Source organism: Ursus maritimus, unplaced genomic scaffold (genome assembly GCF_017311325.1).
Source record: "Ursus maritimus isolate PB19 unplaced genomic scaffold, ASM1731132v1 scaffold_4, whole genome shotgun sequence".
NCBI classification, from domain to species: domain Eukaryota; kingdom Metazoa; phylum Chordata; class Mammalia; order Carnivora; family Ursidae; genus Ursus; species Ursus maritimus.
In genome coordinates, this window is record NW_024426552.1 from 67,787,962 (window position 1) to 67,808,230 (window position 20,269).

Consider the following 20,269-nt stretch of genomic DNA (forward strand, 5'->3'; position numbering starts at 1 on the left):
CTGGGAGGGCGGTACAACCAGAAAAGGCGTGGAAGCCCCACGCCTTTCCCCCCATATCTGGCCCTATGCATCTCTTATATCTGTCTGTTCCTGAGTTCTTTAGAGCAGGTTGGTCAGAGGCACAGGTGAGAATGTGAACTTGCAAGTGATGTCTAAAGTGAGGACAGTCTTGTGGGATCTGACACTACCTCAGGTAGATAGTGTCGAAACTGAGTTAAACTGTAGGACACACAGCTGGTGTCCACAGAGAATTAGAGAATTGCTTGGTGGTGGGAAAACCCCAACAGTTGGTGACCAGAGTACAGAACTGTAGAGTGTTATAGTAGAAAAGAAGAGAAACCTATTAGGAGTGTTTTTCCTTTACAGAATGACTGTTAGAAACTATAGATATTCAGACTTGGAGGTATGTGGTAGACATCCCCAAAATTAAAAAAAACAACCCTATCACTTCAAAAAAAGCCAACAGTATTTATTGCCAATTATAAAATCTGAGCTTTAAAATGAGAAGAATTTTGGGAAACCTTTATCTGTTACCATGTAAGCTTGACAACTGAAGTACCGAAAGCCTTTTCTGATGAGATTGGTGAGGACGCTAATGACTGGGAATTTCTGACACTGCATGATAAAGTAGGTCAACGTCTGCAAGACTTGCCTAACTCTGTGAGATCATATTTTCCAAATGACTGATGCATGGTGTTACAAAATCATGCACAGATTAAAGATACACTCCAAGTGCCAAGACAGACCAATAGATTTTCATGTAACGGCATATGGAAAGTCCATGGATATATATTAGATTCCGCACTGCATCTAACACTTACAAAATTGCTACTATTAAGTTTTCATAAGTACCAAAGAAGAATAACCACAATTATCTTAAAAGGCAATTAAAATATTCCTCTACTTTCTAATCACACACTTGTGTGAGGCCACTCACTACAGAGATTATCTATTAGCTCTACCAAATTTAACTCAGGAATATTTAGAACCTAACAACTAGATCCCTTACTAACTACAATTATTTGGTACTCAGTTTGAAAAAAAAAAAAAAAAAAACCAGGGAAATGGTGAGATAAGGCAACATCAAGGATTTAACTATTCTGTTTTTGTGTATGTTTGAAATTGTCTATACAAATCTTTTTTTTTTTTTTAATCACTTGTTTGGCCTTTTGGTCTTCCCAGTAGGCTTAATGTTACATCATAACATATGTTTTGATCATAAATGTTACATCAAAGGAGTCTGTACTTTTACTTGAGAAGTGAAAGATATAGACTGAAAAATGAGAGTGTACCTAGGAAACTTAGGACACCACAGAAAAGAAACTTAGGACATCACACAAAACCATGGAATCTTTATGACTTCAAATTATCTCAGCATAGTAGACAGAAAACATTTGAAGGCCCCAGAAGACACAAACAGGATTTCAATGTTTTGTGTGTGAAAAAAACAAGCAAGTTAGATCATTTTGGCATTTTAATTTGACTTCAATTCATACTTACTTCTCTGACTTCCACAAGATGGTCTGGAGGTAAATGAGCTCTTTTGTTCACTGATTGTAGTTTGGAATGTCCAACATTAAAAAAAGAAATGGCATTTTGACTTGGTCTCCTCTGGGAGATAGGAGAATTACCACTAGATGCAAGTGAGAAGCTTCGTGATTTCAGAGGTGGATTATTCTATTAGACAAAGAAAATCATTCATTTTCCAGAATTCTGGTTAACGCTCACCTATTATATATACACTTTAGCCTTACACATGAACAGATTTAAAAATTAAATTAACCTCAGACTTGACAACATTTTTGAAAAATGCTAAAATTAAGATTCTCAAAGTTTAAACATTTGATACATCCAACAGTAAAGTCGTAATTTATTGAGAAAATTGATTACAGGTTTGTGCTGTCAAGAATATTTTTTCACATTTTACTAATATTAGAACAAGAAATTTCTAATTTCAGATTTCTAAATACCATGACTGAAGCAAAAATATTCAATATAATACATTTTCTAATCTAACATGCAAGTACCTTTAGAACAAACTAATACTTTCTTTTTTTTTTTTTTTTTTTTTAAAGATTTTATTTATTTATTCGACAGAGACAGAGACAGCAAGCGAGAGAGGGAACACAAGGGGGAGTGGGAGAGGAAGAAGCAGGCTCACAGCAGAAGAGCCTGATGTGGGGCTCGATCCCGCAACGCCGGGACCACGCCCTGAGCCGAAGGCAGACGCCTAACCGCTGTGCCACCCAGGCGCCCCCAAACTAATACTTTCTGATCACTGCCAACGACTATAATCTTGCAGTAGGAGTAAAGCTTTTGTGATGAACTTCCTGAAGACTGGGCAGTAGGCCTAAATCACAAAAAACTTCTTAAAATTTACTTATGGGGAAAAAGCACTAGGAAAAAAAATTTTTTTTAAAGTCAAGCTATCACCTAGGTATACCTACATATGGAATTCTTCAACTATGCTGCCCAGGTATTAGTTTTTAGGTGTCTCTAAACCTCAGATTTCAAGTACTGAGACCATCCTCTCCACCTTAAAAAATAAAAAAAAATTCCAAAGAAGATACACAAACGATCAATAAGCATATGGAAAGATCATCAACATTATCAGTCATTAGGGAAATGAAATCAAAACCACTTCACATATTCCAGGATGCCTATTACAATTTTTTTTTTTTTTTTAAAGGGCAGTAACAGGTATTGGTGAGGATGCAGAAAAACTGAAACCCTCATACACTGCTGGTGGGAATGTGAAATGGTCAGTCACTCTAGAAGACAGTTTGGTAGCTCCTCAAAAAGTTAAACAGAGAAACATCATATGACTCAGTAATTCCATTCCTAAATATACACCTCAGTGAAATCATGTGTTCACACAAAAACCCAGACACAAACGGTATTCATAATAGCTACAAAATGGAAACAACCCAAATGTCCACCAACTGATGAATGGATAAACAACATGTAATGTATCTGTATGGTGAAATATTATTTGGCCATAAAAAGGAATAAAATGAGACAAAATGACATGAATGAACCCTGAAAGTACTGTGCATACATAAAAGATTAAAGAATAAATAAAACTGGACATTTAATAATATTTGCTTCTACCTCTGAAAAAAATTACGTGAAGTGTAAAAAGCCAGACACAAAAAACCACGTACTGTATGATTTTATTTATATAAAAGGCCCAGAATGGACAAACCCACAGAAACAGAAAATGGATTAGTGTTTGCCAGGGGCCTGGAAAGGGGACAATGCAAGTGACTGCTCATGGATACGGGTGTTTTGGAGGGTGATGAAAGTGTTCTGGAACTAGAGAGTTGTGATGGTTGCACAATCTTGTGTATATATGAAACCAACGAAATAGCACACTTTAAAAGGGTAAATTTTAGAGTATATGAATAGTCTTGCAATTTAAAAATATAAAAAAATACAATAAAACATTCTTTCCCCCTTTTTATGTGCTAATATCCTGAGTCCACATACCTTGCCAATAGCTTCAGTGTGATGCTGTGTACATATCTGAAGTCTGCTAACCCAATGTTGTCGCTCTTTAGCATCTGTGGCTGATAAAAAGAACCTAACAGTTATTCACTTTTATATTTATTTATGGAATACAACTAACTGTCTACAGCATGAAGAACAGATAGATAATTGAAAACCAGGGATTGGTCCTATTCTCCCTAGAGCAAATGTCCCGTACTGGAGGGAGGGAGGAAAAAGGCCCAAGCATCAATTCTGTTAAGTAACATAGTAGCTGGATATGGATATTTCAGAAAGAGGATAAATTACATGCAGCTAGGCAGGAATATAAGACTTGACATGTCTTAAGTTTCTCAAAAAATATGCTCTTACTTCAAGAAATAACCTTTATTAAGCATTTAATGTGTACTCAATATTTTCAGGTCTCTTGCAGAACCAGTTAGGGTTAGCATTATACTTCATGTGCATTAATTAAACAAAAAACACAAATTAAATTAACCTATACAAAAGGTATACTTTTTAAATGAATATGAACATTTTAATAAATCCCACCTATGTGTATTAGTTACTAGAAACTTCAAAGAGGGCATGTAAACCAAATCAAGAAAAGGGGTAAAAAACAAATTCATGGCAGACATAGAAAATACCATTTAAAGAATCTAGCTATGTTTTTAGATTTTTCAGTAGTCAGGGTTTGTCTACACAAATATTTTACAGGGGCCAATTGTAAATACACTTCTTCACTGTGCCACTTGAGAAAGGTTATTTATTAAAACAGATTTCATAAATTCACAAGCAATTCTAAGATTCTGACTATCATATCTACATCATCGATGACAGTAGTTTGTGTTTCCAAAACTCAAATGAAAGCAGGGAAGTACATCAAATTCTCAAGGGAAGAAGAAAATCACACTATCAATTCCCGTATCTCGATCGTACCTCTGAGTTTATACTGTTCCCCACTGGCAGCATTTACAGTGAAGGTGTGTGAGTCCTCATCACTAGGTGATATTACAGCTCCGGCAAGCTGCAAAGTACCTCTGGGTTTCTGATTTCTAGACTGTTCATTCACAAAGTACTCCAATAACCCAGCTTCATTGTTTAAAACAAAAAACCTGTAATAATTAAAAAAAAGAAAAAGTCATAATTTTTAAACATTCCCCCTAGTCAAACTAAAGCAAACTACATTTCAATCACCACATTTTGGAGTTTTTGCTATTAAAAAAATAAAACTCAAGGGGTGCCTGGGTTGCTCAGTCACTTAAGCGTCTGAATTTTGATTTTGGATCAGGTCATGATCTCAGAGTGGTGAGATCCTCTCTTTCTCCCCCCTCTGCCATTAACCACCTGCCCCCTCCCTCTGCCACCACCTACCTTCCTCTCCCTCTCTAATAAACAAACAAATAAAATTCAAAAGCTGTTCAAGAAGTACTTGGAAACACGAGGCCGAATTTCCTAGCAATAAAGCTAACTGAAAAACTGAATGAATTTAATAAATGACATAAAACCTTCAGCTGATTTGACTTATTTCACTTAGCATTATCGCCTCCAGTGCCGTCCATGTCGCAGCAAATGTTGAGGGGGAAAAAAAAACCTTCAGCTGAAGGAGAGGCACTTAATATTAAGGGAAGAGGCATACCAGATAATGCAAAAAGGAAACAAAGAGTATCCTTTCAGAGGAAGATTTCTCTCCAGAATTCATTAACAGGGAAGGTAAATTGCCCAAAGACAAATGGTAGTAAGAATTTTTATTTAAAATTTACTGGAAACAAATTAAAACATGAACTCTGAGAATAACTAAATGCTGGGTAAGAAATAAATCTGATTCAAGATTTAATCAGTGAAATATACAATGAGAACAATGTCAGGGTAGAAAGATTTTGTGAATGTATCATTAAGTAGGTCACAACTAAAGATTACTTATCCTGTTTAAAAATGTAAAAGCTGCAACTGGAGATGGAGAAACATAAGGAACTTGAAACGAAATGATGAAATACTGATACACTTTGGAAAAGAATTTGATGTTATGATTTGGTTCCAGATTAATTACTTTATTCAGATTCCAATTTAAGTAATTCAATAGTTATTTTTAAAAAATATCTAAAAAGTTTCAATTTAAAAAAATTAATGTTTGGGTTCGGAGCAGTTTGGTATTCTATATGTTAATGAGTTCTAGAACACTAGACTGTAAGATCGAGTTCAAGGTCCTAGAAGGTATTGTCTTAAACAACAGGCAACCATATCATATCAAACTGAGAGAAATGAAATCAGCCTTCTCTTCAAGGAAAGAAACACTGCTTGAGAAGCAAGCAAAATTTGGAAGTGGCTGCCTGAAAAGGGAGATGGGAAAGCAAAGAACTATTGTTTTTCTTGTTCATCTTTTAGCATGCTTCTGATTCTAAAATTATATCCCCATATTTTAATTTTAAAAATTAGCATTTTTGAGAGCTTTTAAACTTTCATTTCATTAATTACTAGAAGAGTTATACACTTTTTCATGTGTTTATTGACCACCTATAGTTCTATTTAGTGAACTGCTCATAGCATTTTGCCCATTTTTAATAGGGTTATCTTTATTTTCCAAAATATTTGAAGAGATTATTTGAATTAACACAAGATAGTCGCTGACATCATCTTCAATTTCTAAAACATAAGCATAAAACACAAAATGCACATATGAATCTGCTATGGTCCGAACGTGTGCCCTGCAAATTCATTATGTTGAAATCCTATCCCCTACGATAACAGTATGAAGAGACAGGGCTTCGGGGGAGGTGTTTAGGTCATGAAGGCAGAACCCTCATGAGGGACCCAAGAGCTCTTCCTTGACTCTTTTTCTGCCACGTTCTCACACAAGAAGTCTATGATAGGAAGAGAGCCCTTACCTAACAATGCTGGCACCATGATCTTGAACTTCCAACCTCCAGAACTGTGGGAAATGTTTATAGGCCACCCAGTCTGTAGTATTTTGTTATAGCTGCCCTAATGGACTAAGAAATGAATCTACTACAAAAAATTCATCAAATAAACAGAAAAATAAACAGAAGGGGTGGGTTAGTAAGAAAGCAACCTCATCAATATACTGAAAACCACTGAGTTGTACACTCAGTGGGCAAATTGTATGGATTGTGCATTATATTTCAATAAAGCTGTTAACAAAAAGAACGAACAAAAATGGAAGGAAGGAAAGAAATCTCTTTCCACAATTCTAAATGGTAAGTACAATTCATTTCAAACAGACAAAGAAAAATGGTCTCTTCTCTAAAAGTAGTGAAAGAAAATTTAGAAAACCGTATGTTTGGAAATCTCAAATTGCCGTGAACACTATTTCTTATCCCAAAAGCAGTACCACATATTTACAATATTGGAGGCACTCACCTAAATACACAGAAAATAATGGTGAGGAGGGATTGGTGAAATCATAGAAATAACCAATAACTTAACAGCATGGTGTCTATAGTTAACACCGTATTGTGTATTTGAAAGTTGCTAAGAGAGTAGATCTTAAAAGTTCTCATCACAAGAAAAAAATTTTTGTAACTATGTATGATGACAGATGTTAGCTAGACTTAATTGTGATCATTTCATAATATGTACAGATATCAAATCTGTTTTATGTTGTACACCTGAAACTAATATAATATGTCAATGATACCTCACTAAAAAAAATTAGCCAATAATTGATCATCTTTTTAATATCAAGATGATACTATGGGCCCACTTCAATAAGAGAGCATTCTGGGCATCTTTCATTATATGTGGATTAATCCAAATGTTCTTCCTTTATGCCTTTTATGGAGAGAAATTTTATAAGATGTATAGTTTGGAGGTAGACAATCCACATAATGAGGAAACGTAACAAAGCGATTTTGCCCAGAAGGGTAGTAGACTCTTGATGGAAGCATTTTGAGCAAGCTGGCCTAGCCAATAAACAAAGAAAATGTAGAAACAAAAGTTAAATATAACAGGGAAACAAGATTCATCATGAGCCTTCACATGCAGAAAATTCACCTAAGTTGTTAAAAGAAAATGCTGTTAAAATTGGCAAATAATTGCGGGGTTTTTTTGCAATTTCAAAATAACAAAGACTGTCAATTTTGGGAAATGACTAATCTTTGAAATAACCCACAACTTACTGTGCAATATCATCAAAATGCAACTTTAATCTAAAAATATTTTGACTTGGAAGTCTCTTATAATGACAAAAATAAACTTGGGAAGATTTTTGGGAGGAAAGGCAACTGTGTGCCTTGTTCTGGCCATGCCAGGACTTTAATGCTATGTGTCTACAGACTTCTGAGCCAAATGGGAAGCAATCTCACCTTCAGGAATGAGAAGTTAAAGCGGCAGGAAGTGGGTTCAGGAGAGAGTTTTGCTGTTCTGTACTTTCCTAGCGTACCACATTCCAGAAAAATCAGTTATTTATAGAGTCCATGGCGGATTTCTCCAGGCTGCTACAAGCTGCCCTTAGTCAAAACAGAAATGGACTGCAGGGAAATGGTCTTGAGTATCTGCCACAGGTGCAGTGCTTTTGTCACTTAAGCTACACCTGCAGCACGTGGACAAGAATGGCTAGGCAGCCAAAGCAACTGAGCAACGAAGCCTAGGGTCCTTAAACCTGGTCTTAACCTTTCTGTTCACCTTTGATCATTCAATCTACATGTCTCATGCTGAGGACCCAGTATATCTCTGCTGTGCCACAGGACCTCTAGCCCAGCTGACATAAAATAAAAATGGAAGTTTTTTTATTTAAGCAGGGCTACAGCTGGGGCACCTGGCTGACTCAGTCAGTTAAGTGTCCAACTCTTGGTTTCAGCTTGGGTCATGTTCTCAGAGTGGTGGGATCCAGCCCCATGTCAGGCTTCGCGCTCCCCAAAGTTGGCTTAAGATCCTCTCCCTCTGCACCTCCCCCAACTCACATGCCTGTGTTTTCTCTCTCTCTCAAATAAATAAAATCTTCAACAAACTAATAATAAAGTGGGCTTACAGCACACTGACAAGGTGAGACCTCTCTCTGATGGGGTAAATTGGTAAAAGGTTCTGTGTTCTCACAGTAGCAAACAGGGATGAGTTTACCAGAACTTTCTGGTGCTGCTATAAACTCATCTCTTACACAGCTTGAGGGATTATGTCAGGAGAGGCAGTGCCCCTCCCTACCCTAGAATGTTTGCTTGGATCTTCTAACTCTAGGCAACCACCGCCAACGGATCTTTTTGGTGTGCTCCCTCATGTAATGATAAACACCTGCCACTTCTTCTTATGGTCTCAAGTTGCCACTCACCTAAAATGCCATCTTGCAACTATACTAAATTTTATGTTTGTGTATGTTTTGGAGCTTTCTTACTCTTTCCCCTTCTGAGAGTTTCTCAGTATTATTCAATATTATATGAATGACAGTTGTTGGATATTGGGGGAGAAAGCTAGACTATCTCCCTTTTAAGACAGAGAGCAAAGAATAGTGTTAAAACCAGAGGGACATAAAACTTTTAAAAATGAATATTCTGGGCGCCCCTGGGTGGCTCAGTCGGTTAAGTGTCCAACTCTTGGTTTCAGCTCAGGTCATGATCTCAGAGTCATGAGGTCAAGCCCTGTGACAGGCTCTGCCCTTAGTGGGGAGTCTGCTTGAGATTTTTTCTCCCTCTCCCTTTGCCCCTCCTCCTGCTCACACTCTCTTTCTCTAAAATAAATAAAATCTTTAAAAAATTAATATTCTGTATAACATTTGAATATATAAGCCTTCAAAAAATTTCAAGGGGCGCCTGGGTGGCACAGCGGTTGAGCGTCTGCCTTCGGCTCAGGGCGTGATCCCGGCGTTATGGGATCGAGCCCCACATCAGGCTCTTCTGCTATGAGCCTGCTTCTTCCTCTCCCACTCCCCCTGCTTGTGTTCCCTCTCTCGCTGGCTGTCTCTATCTCTGTCGAATAAATAAATAAAATCTTTAAAAAAAAAAAAATTCAAAAACTTGAAGTGAAAAATACAACATGAAAAGACTCCCTTAACTTTGCTTTTTTTTTTTTTTTTTTAAATAAAAGATGGGAACCCTGGAGAAGTGCCCTTTTAACTTCAACAGGGATGATTCCCTTCTAGGTGTTCATACCCAGCTTTGACCTGCCGTATGATCTCTAACTTCCTGCAGGTCAGTCTTACTTGGATTCCCTAATGTCACATCCAACTAAGTGCAGCCCGAACTGCCCTCTCTGTTAAACAACTACCTTTTCATCATCCTGTTCTTTTAAATGTCTGGATATCATTATTTTATAAATAATGAAAATGTCCCATTTTCAAGTTGTTTAAGGTAGGAAAGAAAATTCAGCTCCTGTTATTTTATCGTACCCAAAAGCAGAAGCATCCAAATGACATGTGAACTAGAAGCAGCACGACGATAATGTAAAACCATAGACTTTGGAGTCAGACCTGTCTGGGTTCAAATTCCAATATTATCATTTTTTAGGAAGTTTAAAACCAACAGTGAGATACCACTTCACATCTATCAGGAAGGCTATTATAAAAAAAAAAAAAAAACCCAAAAAACAGAAAATAACAAGTGTTGGTGAGGATGTGGAGAAATTAGAACCCTTGTGAACTGCTGGTAAGAATATAAAATGATGTGGCTACTATGGAAAACGGTATGGAAATTCCCCCCAAAATTAAACACAGAATTACCATATAATCCAGTAATTCCACTTCTGGGTATATACACAAAAGACATGACTTGACTGGGTATACACAAAAGACTGAGACTTGAACAAATATTTGTACAGCAGTATTCACAGCAGCATTATTCACAACAGCCAAAAGGTGGAAGCACCCCACGCATCCATTGGCAGATGAACAGATAAAGAGTATGTGGTACACACATGCAACAGAATATTAAAATCTTTAAAAAAAAAAAAAAAAGGATATTATCCAGCCTGAAAAAGGAAGGAAATTCTGACACATGCTACAACATGGATGAACCTTAAAGATACTAGCTCAGTGAAATAAGCCAGGCACAAAAGAACAAATATTGTATGATTTCACTTATGAGGTACCAAGAGCAGTCAAAGCACAGACACAAAGTAGAATAGTGGTTGCGAAGGGCTTGGGAGAGGGAGAAATGGGGAATTATTATTTTTTTTTAAAGATTTTATTTATTTATGTGACAGAGAGAGACAGCCAGCGAGAGAGGGAACACAAGCAGGGGGAGTGGGAGAGGAAGAAGCAGGCTCCCAGCGGAGGAGCCCGATGTGGGGCTCGATCCCGGAACGCCGTGAGCCGAAGGCAGACGCTTAACGACTGCGCTACCCAGGCGCCCCAGAAATGGGGAATTATTATTTAATGGGTACAGTTTCAATTTGAGAAGATGCGAAAAGTGCTACAGATAGATAGTGCAGAACAATGAATGCATTTAATGTCACCACACTGAACACTTACTGATACGTGGTTAAAATGATATAAATTTTGTTTTGTGTATATTTTACCACAATAAAAAAAATAAAAGTCTAATCCCCCTTCTCCACAACTACCCATTCTACCCTGGCTTTGCTCATTACTGATTGCCTGTGTGACCTTGGACTGGTTATTTAAACTCTCCTAGGTCCCAGAGAAGTTTGAGAATCCTGCACAAAATAGGCATCTAAACATAAATTTGTTTGCTGCCTCCAAACCATCCTAAAAGCTTAGTCACTACAAGTATTTTAAAAAGGCCAAGGCAGGTGAACAAGAAATTATAAACCTAATATAACAGTAACTTTAGTCTATTGTCAACACTTTGATAAAGTATTGGGGAAACTGAACAGCGTCAACACATTGATAAAGTATTGGGGAAACTGAACAGCTACACACAAAAAGAATGAAACTAGACCCCTTTCTTACACCATATACCAAAAACAAACTCAAAATGGATTAAAGACGTAACTATAAGACCTGTAACCATAAAACTCCTAGAAAAAAACATAGGTAGTAAGCTCTTTGACACTGATCTTAGCAATATTATTTTGGATCTGTCGCCTCAGGCAAGGACAACAAAAGCAAAAATAAACAATTAGGACTACAACTAAAAAGCTTTTGCACAGTGAAAGAAGCCATCAACAAAATGAAAGAGCAACCTACTAAATGGGAGAAGATATTTGCAAATGACTTATCCAATAAGGAGTAACATCTAAAATACATAAAGAATTCATAAAATCCAAAATCAGAAAAACCAAACAATCCACTTAAAATGTGAGCAAACAACCCGAATAGAAATTTCTATAAAAAAGACATATAGGGGTGCCTGGGTGGTTCAGTCAGTTAAGCATCTGCCTTTGGCTCAGGTCATGATCCCGGGGTCCTGGGATCAAGCCCCACATCAGGCTCCCTGCTCAGAGGGGAATCTGCTTCTCCCTCTGCCTCTCCCCGCTGTTTGTGTGCACTCTCTCTCTAGTGGATAAATAAAATCTTTAAAAAAAAATAAAAAATAAAAAAGACATACACAGGGCGCTTGGGTGGCTCAGCTGGTTAAGCATCTATCTTCGGCTCAGGTCATGATCCCAGGGTCCTGGGATAGAGTCCTGCATCAGGCTCCCCACTCCACAGGGAGTCTGCTTCTCCCTCTCCCTCTGCACACCTGCTTGTGCGCACTCACACATGCCCCCTCTCTCTCTCGCGCTAGCTCTCAATAAAAAAAAAATTTTTTTTAAATAGATGGCCAACAGGCACATGAAAAGATCCTAGTACCACTAATCATCAGGGAAATGCACATCAAAACCACAATGAAATATCACCTCAAACCCGTCAGAATTGCTAGAATCAGAAAGATAAGAAATAAAACATGCTGGCAAAAATGTGGAGAAAAGGGAACCCTTGTGCACTACTGGTGGGAATGCAATGCACTACTGGTGGGAATGCAAATTGGTACAGCCACTATGAAAACCAGTATGGAGGTCGCTTAAAGATTAAAAATAGGAAAACAAAACTGGAGGTTATCAAAATTTCAGACTTCAAGGTATATTACAAAACCACAGTAACCAAAACAGTATGGTGCTGGCACAAAAGCAGACACACAGGATCAATGGAACAGAATAGAAAACCCAGAAATCAACTCACAGTTATATGGTCAATTAACCTTCAATGAAGGAGGAAACAATATACATATAACGGGAAACAAGACAGTATCTTCAACAAATGGTGTTGGGAAGACTGGACAGCTACATTCAGAAGAATGAAACTGGACCACTTTTTTAACACTATTTACAAAAATAATTCAAAATGGATTAAAGACTTAAATGTGAGACTTGAAACCACAGAAATCCTACAAGAGAGCACAGGCAGTAACTTCTCTGGCATCGGCCATAGCAACATTTTTCTAGATGTCTCCTGAGGCAAGAGAAATAAAAGCAAAAATAAACCACTGGGACTACTTCAAAATAAAAATCTTCTGCACAGCCAAGGAAACACTCAACAAAACCAAAAGCAACCTACTGAATGGGAGAAGATATTTACAAATGATACATCCAATAAAGGGCTGGTATCCAAAATATATAAAGAACTGATATAACAAGTGCTGGCGAGGATGTGGAGAAAAAGGCACCCTCTTGCACTGGTGGTGGGAATGCAAACTGGTACAGTCACTGTGGAAAATAGCATGGAGGTTCTTCAGAAAATTGGAAACAGAACTACCCTATGTTCCAGTAATTGCACTACTGGGTTTTTATCCCCAAAATACAAAAACACTAATTCAAAGGGATACATGTACCCCTATGTTTATTGCAGCATTACTTACAACAGCCAAATTATAGCAGCAGCTCAAGTGTCCACTGACCAATGAATGGATAAAAAAGAAGTGTACAGGGGCGCCTAGGTGGCACAGCGGTTAAGCGTTTGCCTTCGGCTCAGGGCGTGATCCCAGCGTTCTGGGATCGAGCCCCACATCAGGCTCCTCTGCTATGAGCCTGTTTCTTCCTCTCCCACTCCCCCTGCTTGTGTTCCCTCTCTCGCTGGCTGTCTCTCTCTCTGTCGAATAAATAAATAAATAAAATCTTTAAAAAAAAAAAAAGAAGTGTACAAACTGAGGGCTTGGGGGGGGGGGGTGGGAAAGGCCAGTGATGGGTATTTAGGAGGGCACACATTGCATGGTGCACTGGCTGTTACACGCAAATAATGAATCATGGAACATTACATCAAAAACTAAGGATATACCATATGGTGACTAACATAATAAAAAATTATTATAAAAAAAGTGTACATATACATACAGTGGAATATTATGGCCATCAAAAAGAATGAAATCTTGCCATTAGCAACAACATGGATGGAGCTAGAGAGTATAATGCTAAGTGAAAGAAGTCAGTCAGAGAAAGACAAATACCATATGATTTCATTCAAACAAAACAAAACAAAACAAAAAAAAGAGAAAGACAGACAAACCAAGAAATAGACTCTTAACTATAGAGAACTGATAGTTACCAGAGAAGTGGGTGTGGGTGTGGGTAAAATAGGAAAAAAATAAAAATTAAATTAAAATTAAAAAAATAAAAACAGAACTACCATATGATCCAACAATTCCACTTCTAGGTCTTTATCTGACAAAAATGAAAACACTAATTTGAAAAGACACATTACCCTATGGTCATCACACCATTTACGATAGCCAAGATATGGAACCAACCTAAATGTTTTTTTTTTTTTAACTTTTTAAAAAATTTATCTAAAGTCAATTTAATTAACATATACTGTATTACTACTTTCAGAGGTAGCTGTCTTTTGATGGACAAAGGGATAAAGAAGATATGGTATAGATATAGATACGTGCGCACACGCGCGCACACACACACACACACACACACACAGGTATACTACTAAGCCATAAAAAAGAAAGAAATCTTGCCATTGGGGACTTCACGGATGAACTTAGAGGGTATTATGTTAACTGAAATAAGTCAGACAGGAAAACAAATACTGAATGACTTCATTTATGTATGGAATCTAAAAAATAAGACCAACAAACAAAACAGAAACAGATTTATTGATACACAGAACAAACTGGTGGTTGTCAGAGGAGAGGAGGAATGGGAGGATAAACAATATAGGTAAAGAGGATTAAGAGGTACAATCTTCCAGTTATAAAATAAGATAAAAGGATATAATGTCTGGCATAGAGAATACAATCAATAATACTATAATGATTTGGTATGGTGACAGATGGTAACTAGACTTACTGAAATGACCATTTTGTAATATACATAAATATCAAGTTACTATGTTGTACACCTGAAACTAATGTAATATTGCATGTCAATTATTCTTCAATAAAAAAAAATATTAACTTCTGAAGCATTTGGAAGGTACCATCTGGACAGATGTCAACTCCTCTCACCCTCTAAAAAGGAGAATTCATCGGACTTTAAATAACTGTAAATCCTTCTCTAAAAGGTTTCCCATCTATGTTTGTACAGAAGTAATATCAGAATATAAAATCATCAGCCCCACTTCCGGTCTCTTAGGAGGGATTAACACAGAATAATCACTTACCTGTACTGCCACCCAGTGACAAGGTTGGTGTACTTCATTAAGTAGCCATAGACATTTTCCATGTGATCACTGTTTCAAAAAGATCAGAATGCACCAAAGTCAATAAAAATTAGAAGAAATATCAGGAAGTTAACTGAACAGTTTTAAAAATAGCTGTAGACACATATGCATTTTACAAATGCCTCAAACTTTCTTCAGAAGTAAGATTTATAGGTTAACGAAGAAGTACTTAATCCCCCAAATTTGATATCAACAGGTCTTTATTTTACCAGATTTCTTCAGAACAAGTATAAGCCCCTGTAAGTTATTATATAATGTTTTAAATATGAAATCATTATAGAAATATAAAAATTACATAAATATAAAACAAATATACTTTAAATATAATTATAAATAAAAATAGTATAGAACAATTCAATACTAAAGAAATAAAATAGTTTAATGGTTCTAGAAAAAAAAAGGTCTCTAAACTGAATGAATAGTGCCTCCTCACTCTGGTGGGACACGTAAGAGGCCAATCTGTTCTGTCTCTGATTCCTAAGGCTTCCAAAATGAAGGTTCTGTTTTTTTTTTTTTTTAAGATTTTTATTTATTTATTTGACAGAGAGAGATAGCCAGCAAGAGAGGGAACACAAGCAGGGGGAGTGGGAGAGGAAGAAGCAGGCTCCCAGCGGAGCAGGGAGCCTGATGTGGGGCTCAATCCCAGGACTCTGGGATCATGCCCTGAGCCGAAGGCAGACGTTTAACGACTGAGCCACCCAGGCACCTCGAAGGTTCTTTTTGATGAGAGTGTTTCACCTCACTCCCACTCCACCTTAGACAGGTATGAAGCAACACTCTCTATTGAGTTTTGCCACTGGAAGATTTTGAGGCCTTATTACAACTGAGTTTCTTAACTTCCTCCCCCTTTTTTCACTTATTACACATCTGTTCTGCTATAGTGGTTCACAGAAAATGCAGTATCTCATTGATATTTCTTTTCCAACATTTTAAGGTTCCTTATACTTACAAAAAGTAAAGTGAGACATACACTGACATATTTTGTTGATATATTCATTTTTTATTCGTAATTTACATTAGAATTCCTTTAAAACTCACCTCAAGTTTTAATTCTACACTATAAAATGCAATGGATAGTCATCATTAATTTTCTTTACTATCCCTTTTTTTTTTTTAAGATTTTATTTATTTATTCGACAGAGATAGAGACAGCCAGCGAGAGAGGGACCACAAGCAGGGGGAGTGGGAGAGGAAGAAGCAGGCTCATAGCAGAAGAGCCTGATGTGGGGCTCGATCCCAGATCGCCGGGATCACGCCCTGAGCTGAAGGCAGACGCTTAACCGCTGTGCCACCCAGGCGCCCCTTCTTTACTATCCCTAAGTCACAGAGCATACCTGGTAAAATTTCAGCTAACCAGCATAAAGGAAACTGAAAGTGTGAGGCAACTGGCAACCTTTAAAACATAGAAATATTAAAGGCAAAAAGCAAGGAAGAGCTGACACAAAGTTCAAAACAGATTTAGACAAAAGGACAAAACGGCTGAAGATAAAGACCCTCTCAGGAAAATGAAATGAACAAATTGATTATAAGATTCTAGTAGCTGGGGCGCCTGGGTGGCACAGCGGTTAAGCGTCTGCCTTCGGCTCAGGGCGTGATCCCGGCGTTACGGGATCGAGCCCCACGTCAGGCTCTTCCACTATGAGCCTGCTTCTTCCTCTCCCACTCCCCCTGCTTGTGTTCCCTCTCTCGCTGGCTGTCTCTATCTCTGTCAAATAAATAAATAAAATCTTTAAAAAAAAAAAAAACGTATTTAAAAAAAAAAAGATTCTAGTAGCTATTACTAGGGAGTGGGTAGGGGGATGCCTCAGGAATAAACTCAATGTTGAGTGTCTTTCTAATCTCATTTCTTCAAAGTGCTTGAAAATAAAGATCAAATCTAAAAATAAAGAATTGATCCCATGACTATGTTATTTTTTTTCCTATATTTTTCTTTCATTCCAAGGCTAGCAAGCAATAGTATTTATTAAGTGAAACTACTCAAGTCCTTTGGGTTTCATAAGTTCACTAATCTCAAGGAGACAATGGCTGTCCACTTTTAAAATGCCAACCCAGCGGCGCCTGGGTGGCACAGTCGTTAAGCGTCTGCCTTCGGCTCAGGGCGTGATCCTGGCGTTATGGGATCGAGCCCCACATCAGGCTCCTCCGCTATGAGCCTGCTTCTTCCTCTCGCACTCCCCCTGCCTGTGTTCCCTCTATCTCTGTCGAATAAATAAATAAAATCTTTAAAAAAATAAAATAAAATAAAATGCCAACCCAAAGTTCTGATAGTTATGTTATGTCATGTTAAAACTGACAGTACCAGCTGAATTCTCATTTCAATACTTTCTAGCGCCCATATCTAGAAGAAAGGATTCTTCTCTGGAAACCCAGCCCCTTAGGTTTTTGCTAGAGTTCTTCTGGTTGCAACCCCAGGTCACAGTAAAGCTATTTCTTTCAGTTCACTGGTACTTAAAAAAGCATGAAGATATTTTTCTTGTCTGGCTCCCACATCTTTCCCAAGCTTCAGGCTTAAACAGTTCTTTGGGGTCACAGGAATCCCAATGCTCATGGATTTTGCCCAAAAATAACCTCCCAGAGTTCTTCCTCTGTTTTAGGTATTTAACACACACCTCAGCTTCCCTCAACTGTTTTTGCCCTCAAAACTTATTCCTTCACTTACATGTGGACTCTAAAAATAAAAAATAATTTTTTAAAGAATTATTTTATTTTTAAGTTATCTCTACACAAAATGTGGGGCCTGAACTCACAACCCTAAGATCAAGAGTTGCATGCTCCACTGCCTGAAACAGTCAGGCACCCCAAAAATAATTTTTAAAAAAGAACTCATAGATACAGAGAACAGACTGATGGTTGCCAGGGGTGGAGTAATAAGTAAAACGGATGAAAGTGGTTAAAAGATACAAACTTCCAGTTATAAGTCCTGGAGATGTAATGTCCAGCAGAGTGAGTGTATTAAAAAATACTATATTGCATATTTGAAAGTTGCTAAGAGAGTATACCTTTTTTTTTTTTTGAAGACTTTATTTATTTATTTGACAGAGAGAGAGAGACAGCCAGCGAGAGAGGGAACACAAGCAGGGGGAGTGGGAGAGGAAGAAGCAGGCTCCCAGCAGGGAGCCTGATGTGGGGCTCGATCCCAGGACTCTGGGATCACGCCCTGAGCCGAAGGCAGACACCCAACGACTGAGCCACCCAGGTGCCCCAAGAGAGTAGATCTTAAAGGTTTTCATCACAAGAAAAAAAAAAGTATAATATGTATGGTCATAGATGTTTACTAGATTTATTGTGGTCATCATTTCACAATGTATACAAATATCACATTAAGTCGTGTACCTAAGACTAATATAATGCTGTATGTCAATTATATCTTAAGAAAAAACTTAGTTGTTCATTCTAACCTCTATCTTCATAACCTGAATATTTACTTACTTATTTATACATATCCTGCATCAATCCACAAAAGCCTAAGGTGCCACATAACCTGAATTAAATATTTCTTCAAAATACCGAAATATTCATAATTCAACATTTTTGGTTTTCTGGACCCTTATAATCTAGTTTCTACACCAAGCCTTCATAACTATAAGGATAGAATAAAAACATTACACCTCAGTTATAGTTCAATTCCTCTGGTTCTAGGACAATTACATTCTTTAAATGCATAAGTGAACTGTGGAAAGAATCTTTCTTAAAACCTCAGTATATATCTACAACTGAAAAAAACAAATAAAAATTTCATTTCTAGGGGTGCCTGGGTGGCTCAGTCGTTAAGCGTCTGCCTTTGGCTCTGGGTGTGATCCCGGAGTTCTGGGATTGAGCCCCGCGTCAGGCTCCTCCACAGGAAGCCTGCTTCTTCCTCTCCCACTCCCCCTGCTTGTGTTCCCTCTCTCGCTGGCTGTCTCTGTCAAATAAATAAATAAAATCTTAAAAAAAATTAATTTCTAAGTAATGGAAGATAATGCCTCATCTCACTTACCTTTGTCCAGTCTCTCTTATTACTAAAGGTAATCCTCATTTTGGTCGCACCTAAGTTATTTCTATCAGTATTTAATAGCTATCAATAAATTTTTAAGGGCACAATTCCAATAGCAGCATTCCCGAAATAAAATCAAAGTATAGCCTTATACTTCACAGTAATGTTTTATCTTCGATTTTGAAATGTTAATATTTTGTTGATGCTTGTAATAAAGAGTTACCTTTCTCACAAAAATTACAAGGGCGATATTGATATGGCATGATATTCAAATGTGCAATTAATTATAAACTGCCTGCCTGCTTTTACTTCATGAAACAGACATGCGAGGCTGCAAAGAATCAACTTATGAACAGCCTATTCTTTGAAAGAGCTGGTTGGCTCTTGTCCTTCCCCTTCCCCAGACAGTGCAACCAGCAGATGTGGAACAACTGTGCCATCTGGTGGCCAGTATCAAGAGTTTTGTAAGTGAGCCCCTTTGTTCACTCTTCCCTTTCTCCTCTTCTCTCCTTATAACTGACTCCTCATGTACTACCTTTAACTCTTATGCTTTGCTCCCATTTAAAATAAGAGAATTTTGGAGAGGTAAGATGGCAGAGGAGTAGGGAGACCCTAAGCTTGACTCCTCCCTCGAACATAGCTTGATAAATAGTAAATCATTCTGAACACCCAAGAAATCAATCCGAAGTCTTAGAGAACAAAGCTGTACACCTACAAACCAGAAAAACGAATGTAGGAGCTGGAATGTAGGAGCTGCAAGGAGTTTGTGAGGAAGAAAGAGCCATGGGTGCTGCCCAGGGGAGGGCACCGTGACAGTGGAAGGAGCATCAAGAGAGGAGGAGGAGAGAGAAAGCATAGAAAAGAAAAAAAGAGTAAAAACACACGCGGGGGACTGCACAAGAAAACTATTCCCCAAAACCACTGATAGGGAAAAAGCAGAGGATTACAACACTGCCAGTTTTCTATAAACAGTGAAGTGTGATTCTGAAGTTTCCAAAGTCTGAGACATTGCTGGGTTTGCGCCTGGGGAACTGAGCGGTGCTCTAGTGGGAGAGCAGAGCTGAGCCCCAGCAGCAGGCAGCCTGAGGATTCCCCAGGGTCACAGAGGGAGAAGTGGTACCCCTGCTTGGAGTGCATTTGATAGAGGGCCTCCCGCGGGCAAAGGGCCCTGCAGGCGCCATCAAGCTGTCCCACTCACCAGCACGGAACAGCCTCTGACTGAGGGCTGCAAACCCTGGCACCAGCTGTGCGTTGTGATC

The 20,269-nt window shown here is 38.0% G+C and overlaps 1 protein-coding gene across 1 annotated transcript in view; it reads right to left on the bottom strand.

Annotated features, from left to right (window-relative positions):
- OSBPL11 (oxysterol binding protein like 11) overlaps positions 1 to 20,269 on the bottom strand; it is a 95,125-nt gene that overhangs the window by 45,814 nt on the left and 29,042 nt on the right. The window contains exons 2-5 of the mRNA XM_040621357.1: positions 14,978 to 15,046; positions 4,426 to 4,601; positions 3,490 to 3,569; positions 1,501 to 1,677 (exon numbers count right to left, since the gene is read on the bottom strand). Coding sequence (XP_040477291.1) covers positions 1,501 to 1,677; positions 3,490 to 3,569; positions 4,426 to 4,601; positions 14,978 to 15,046 — 502 coding nt within the window. The remainder of the gene's footprint in view (positions 1 to 1,500; positions 1,678 to 3,489; positions 3,570 to 4,425; positions 4,602 to 14,977; positions 15,047 to 20,269) is intronic.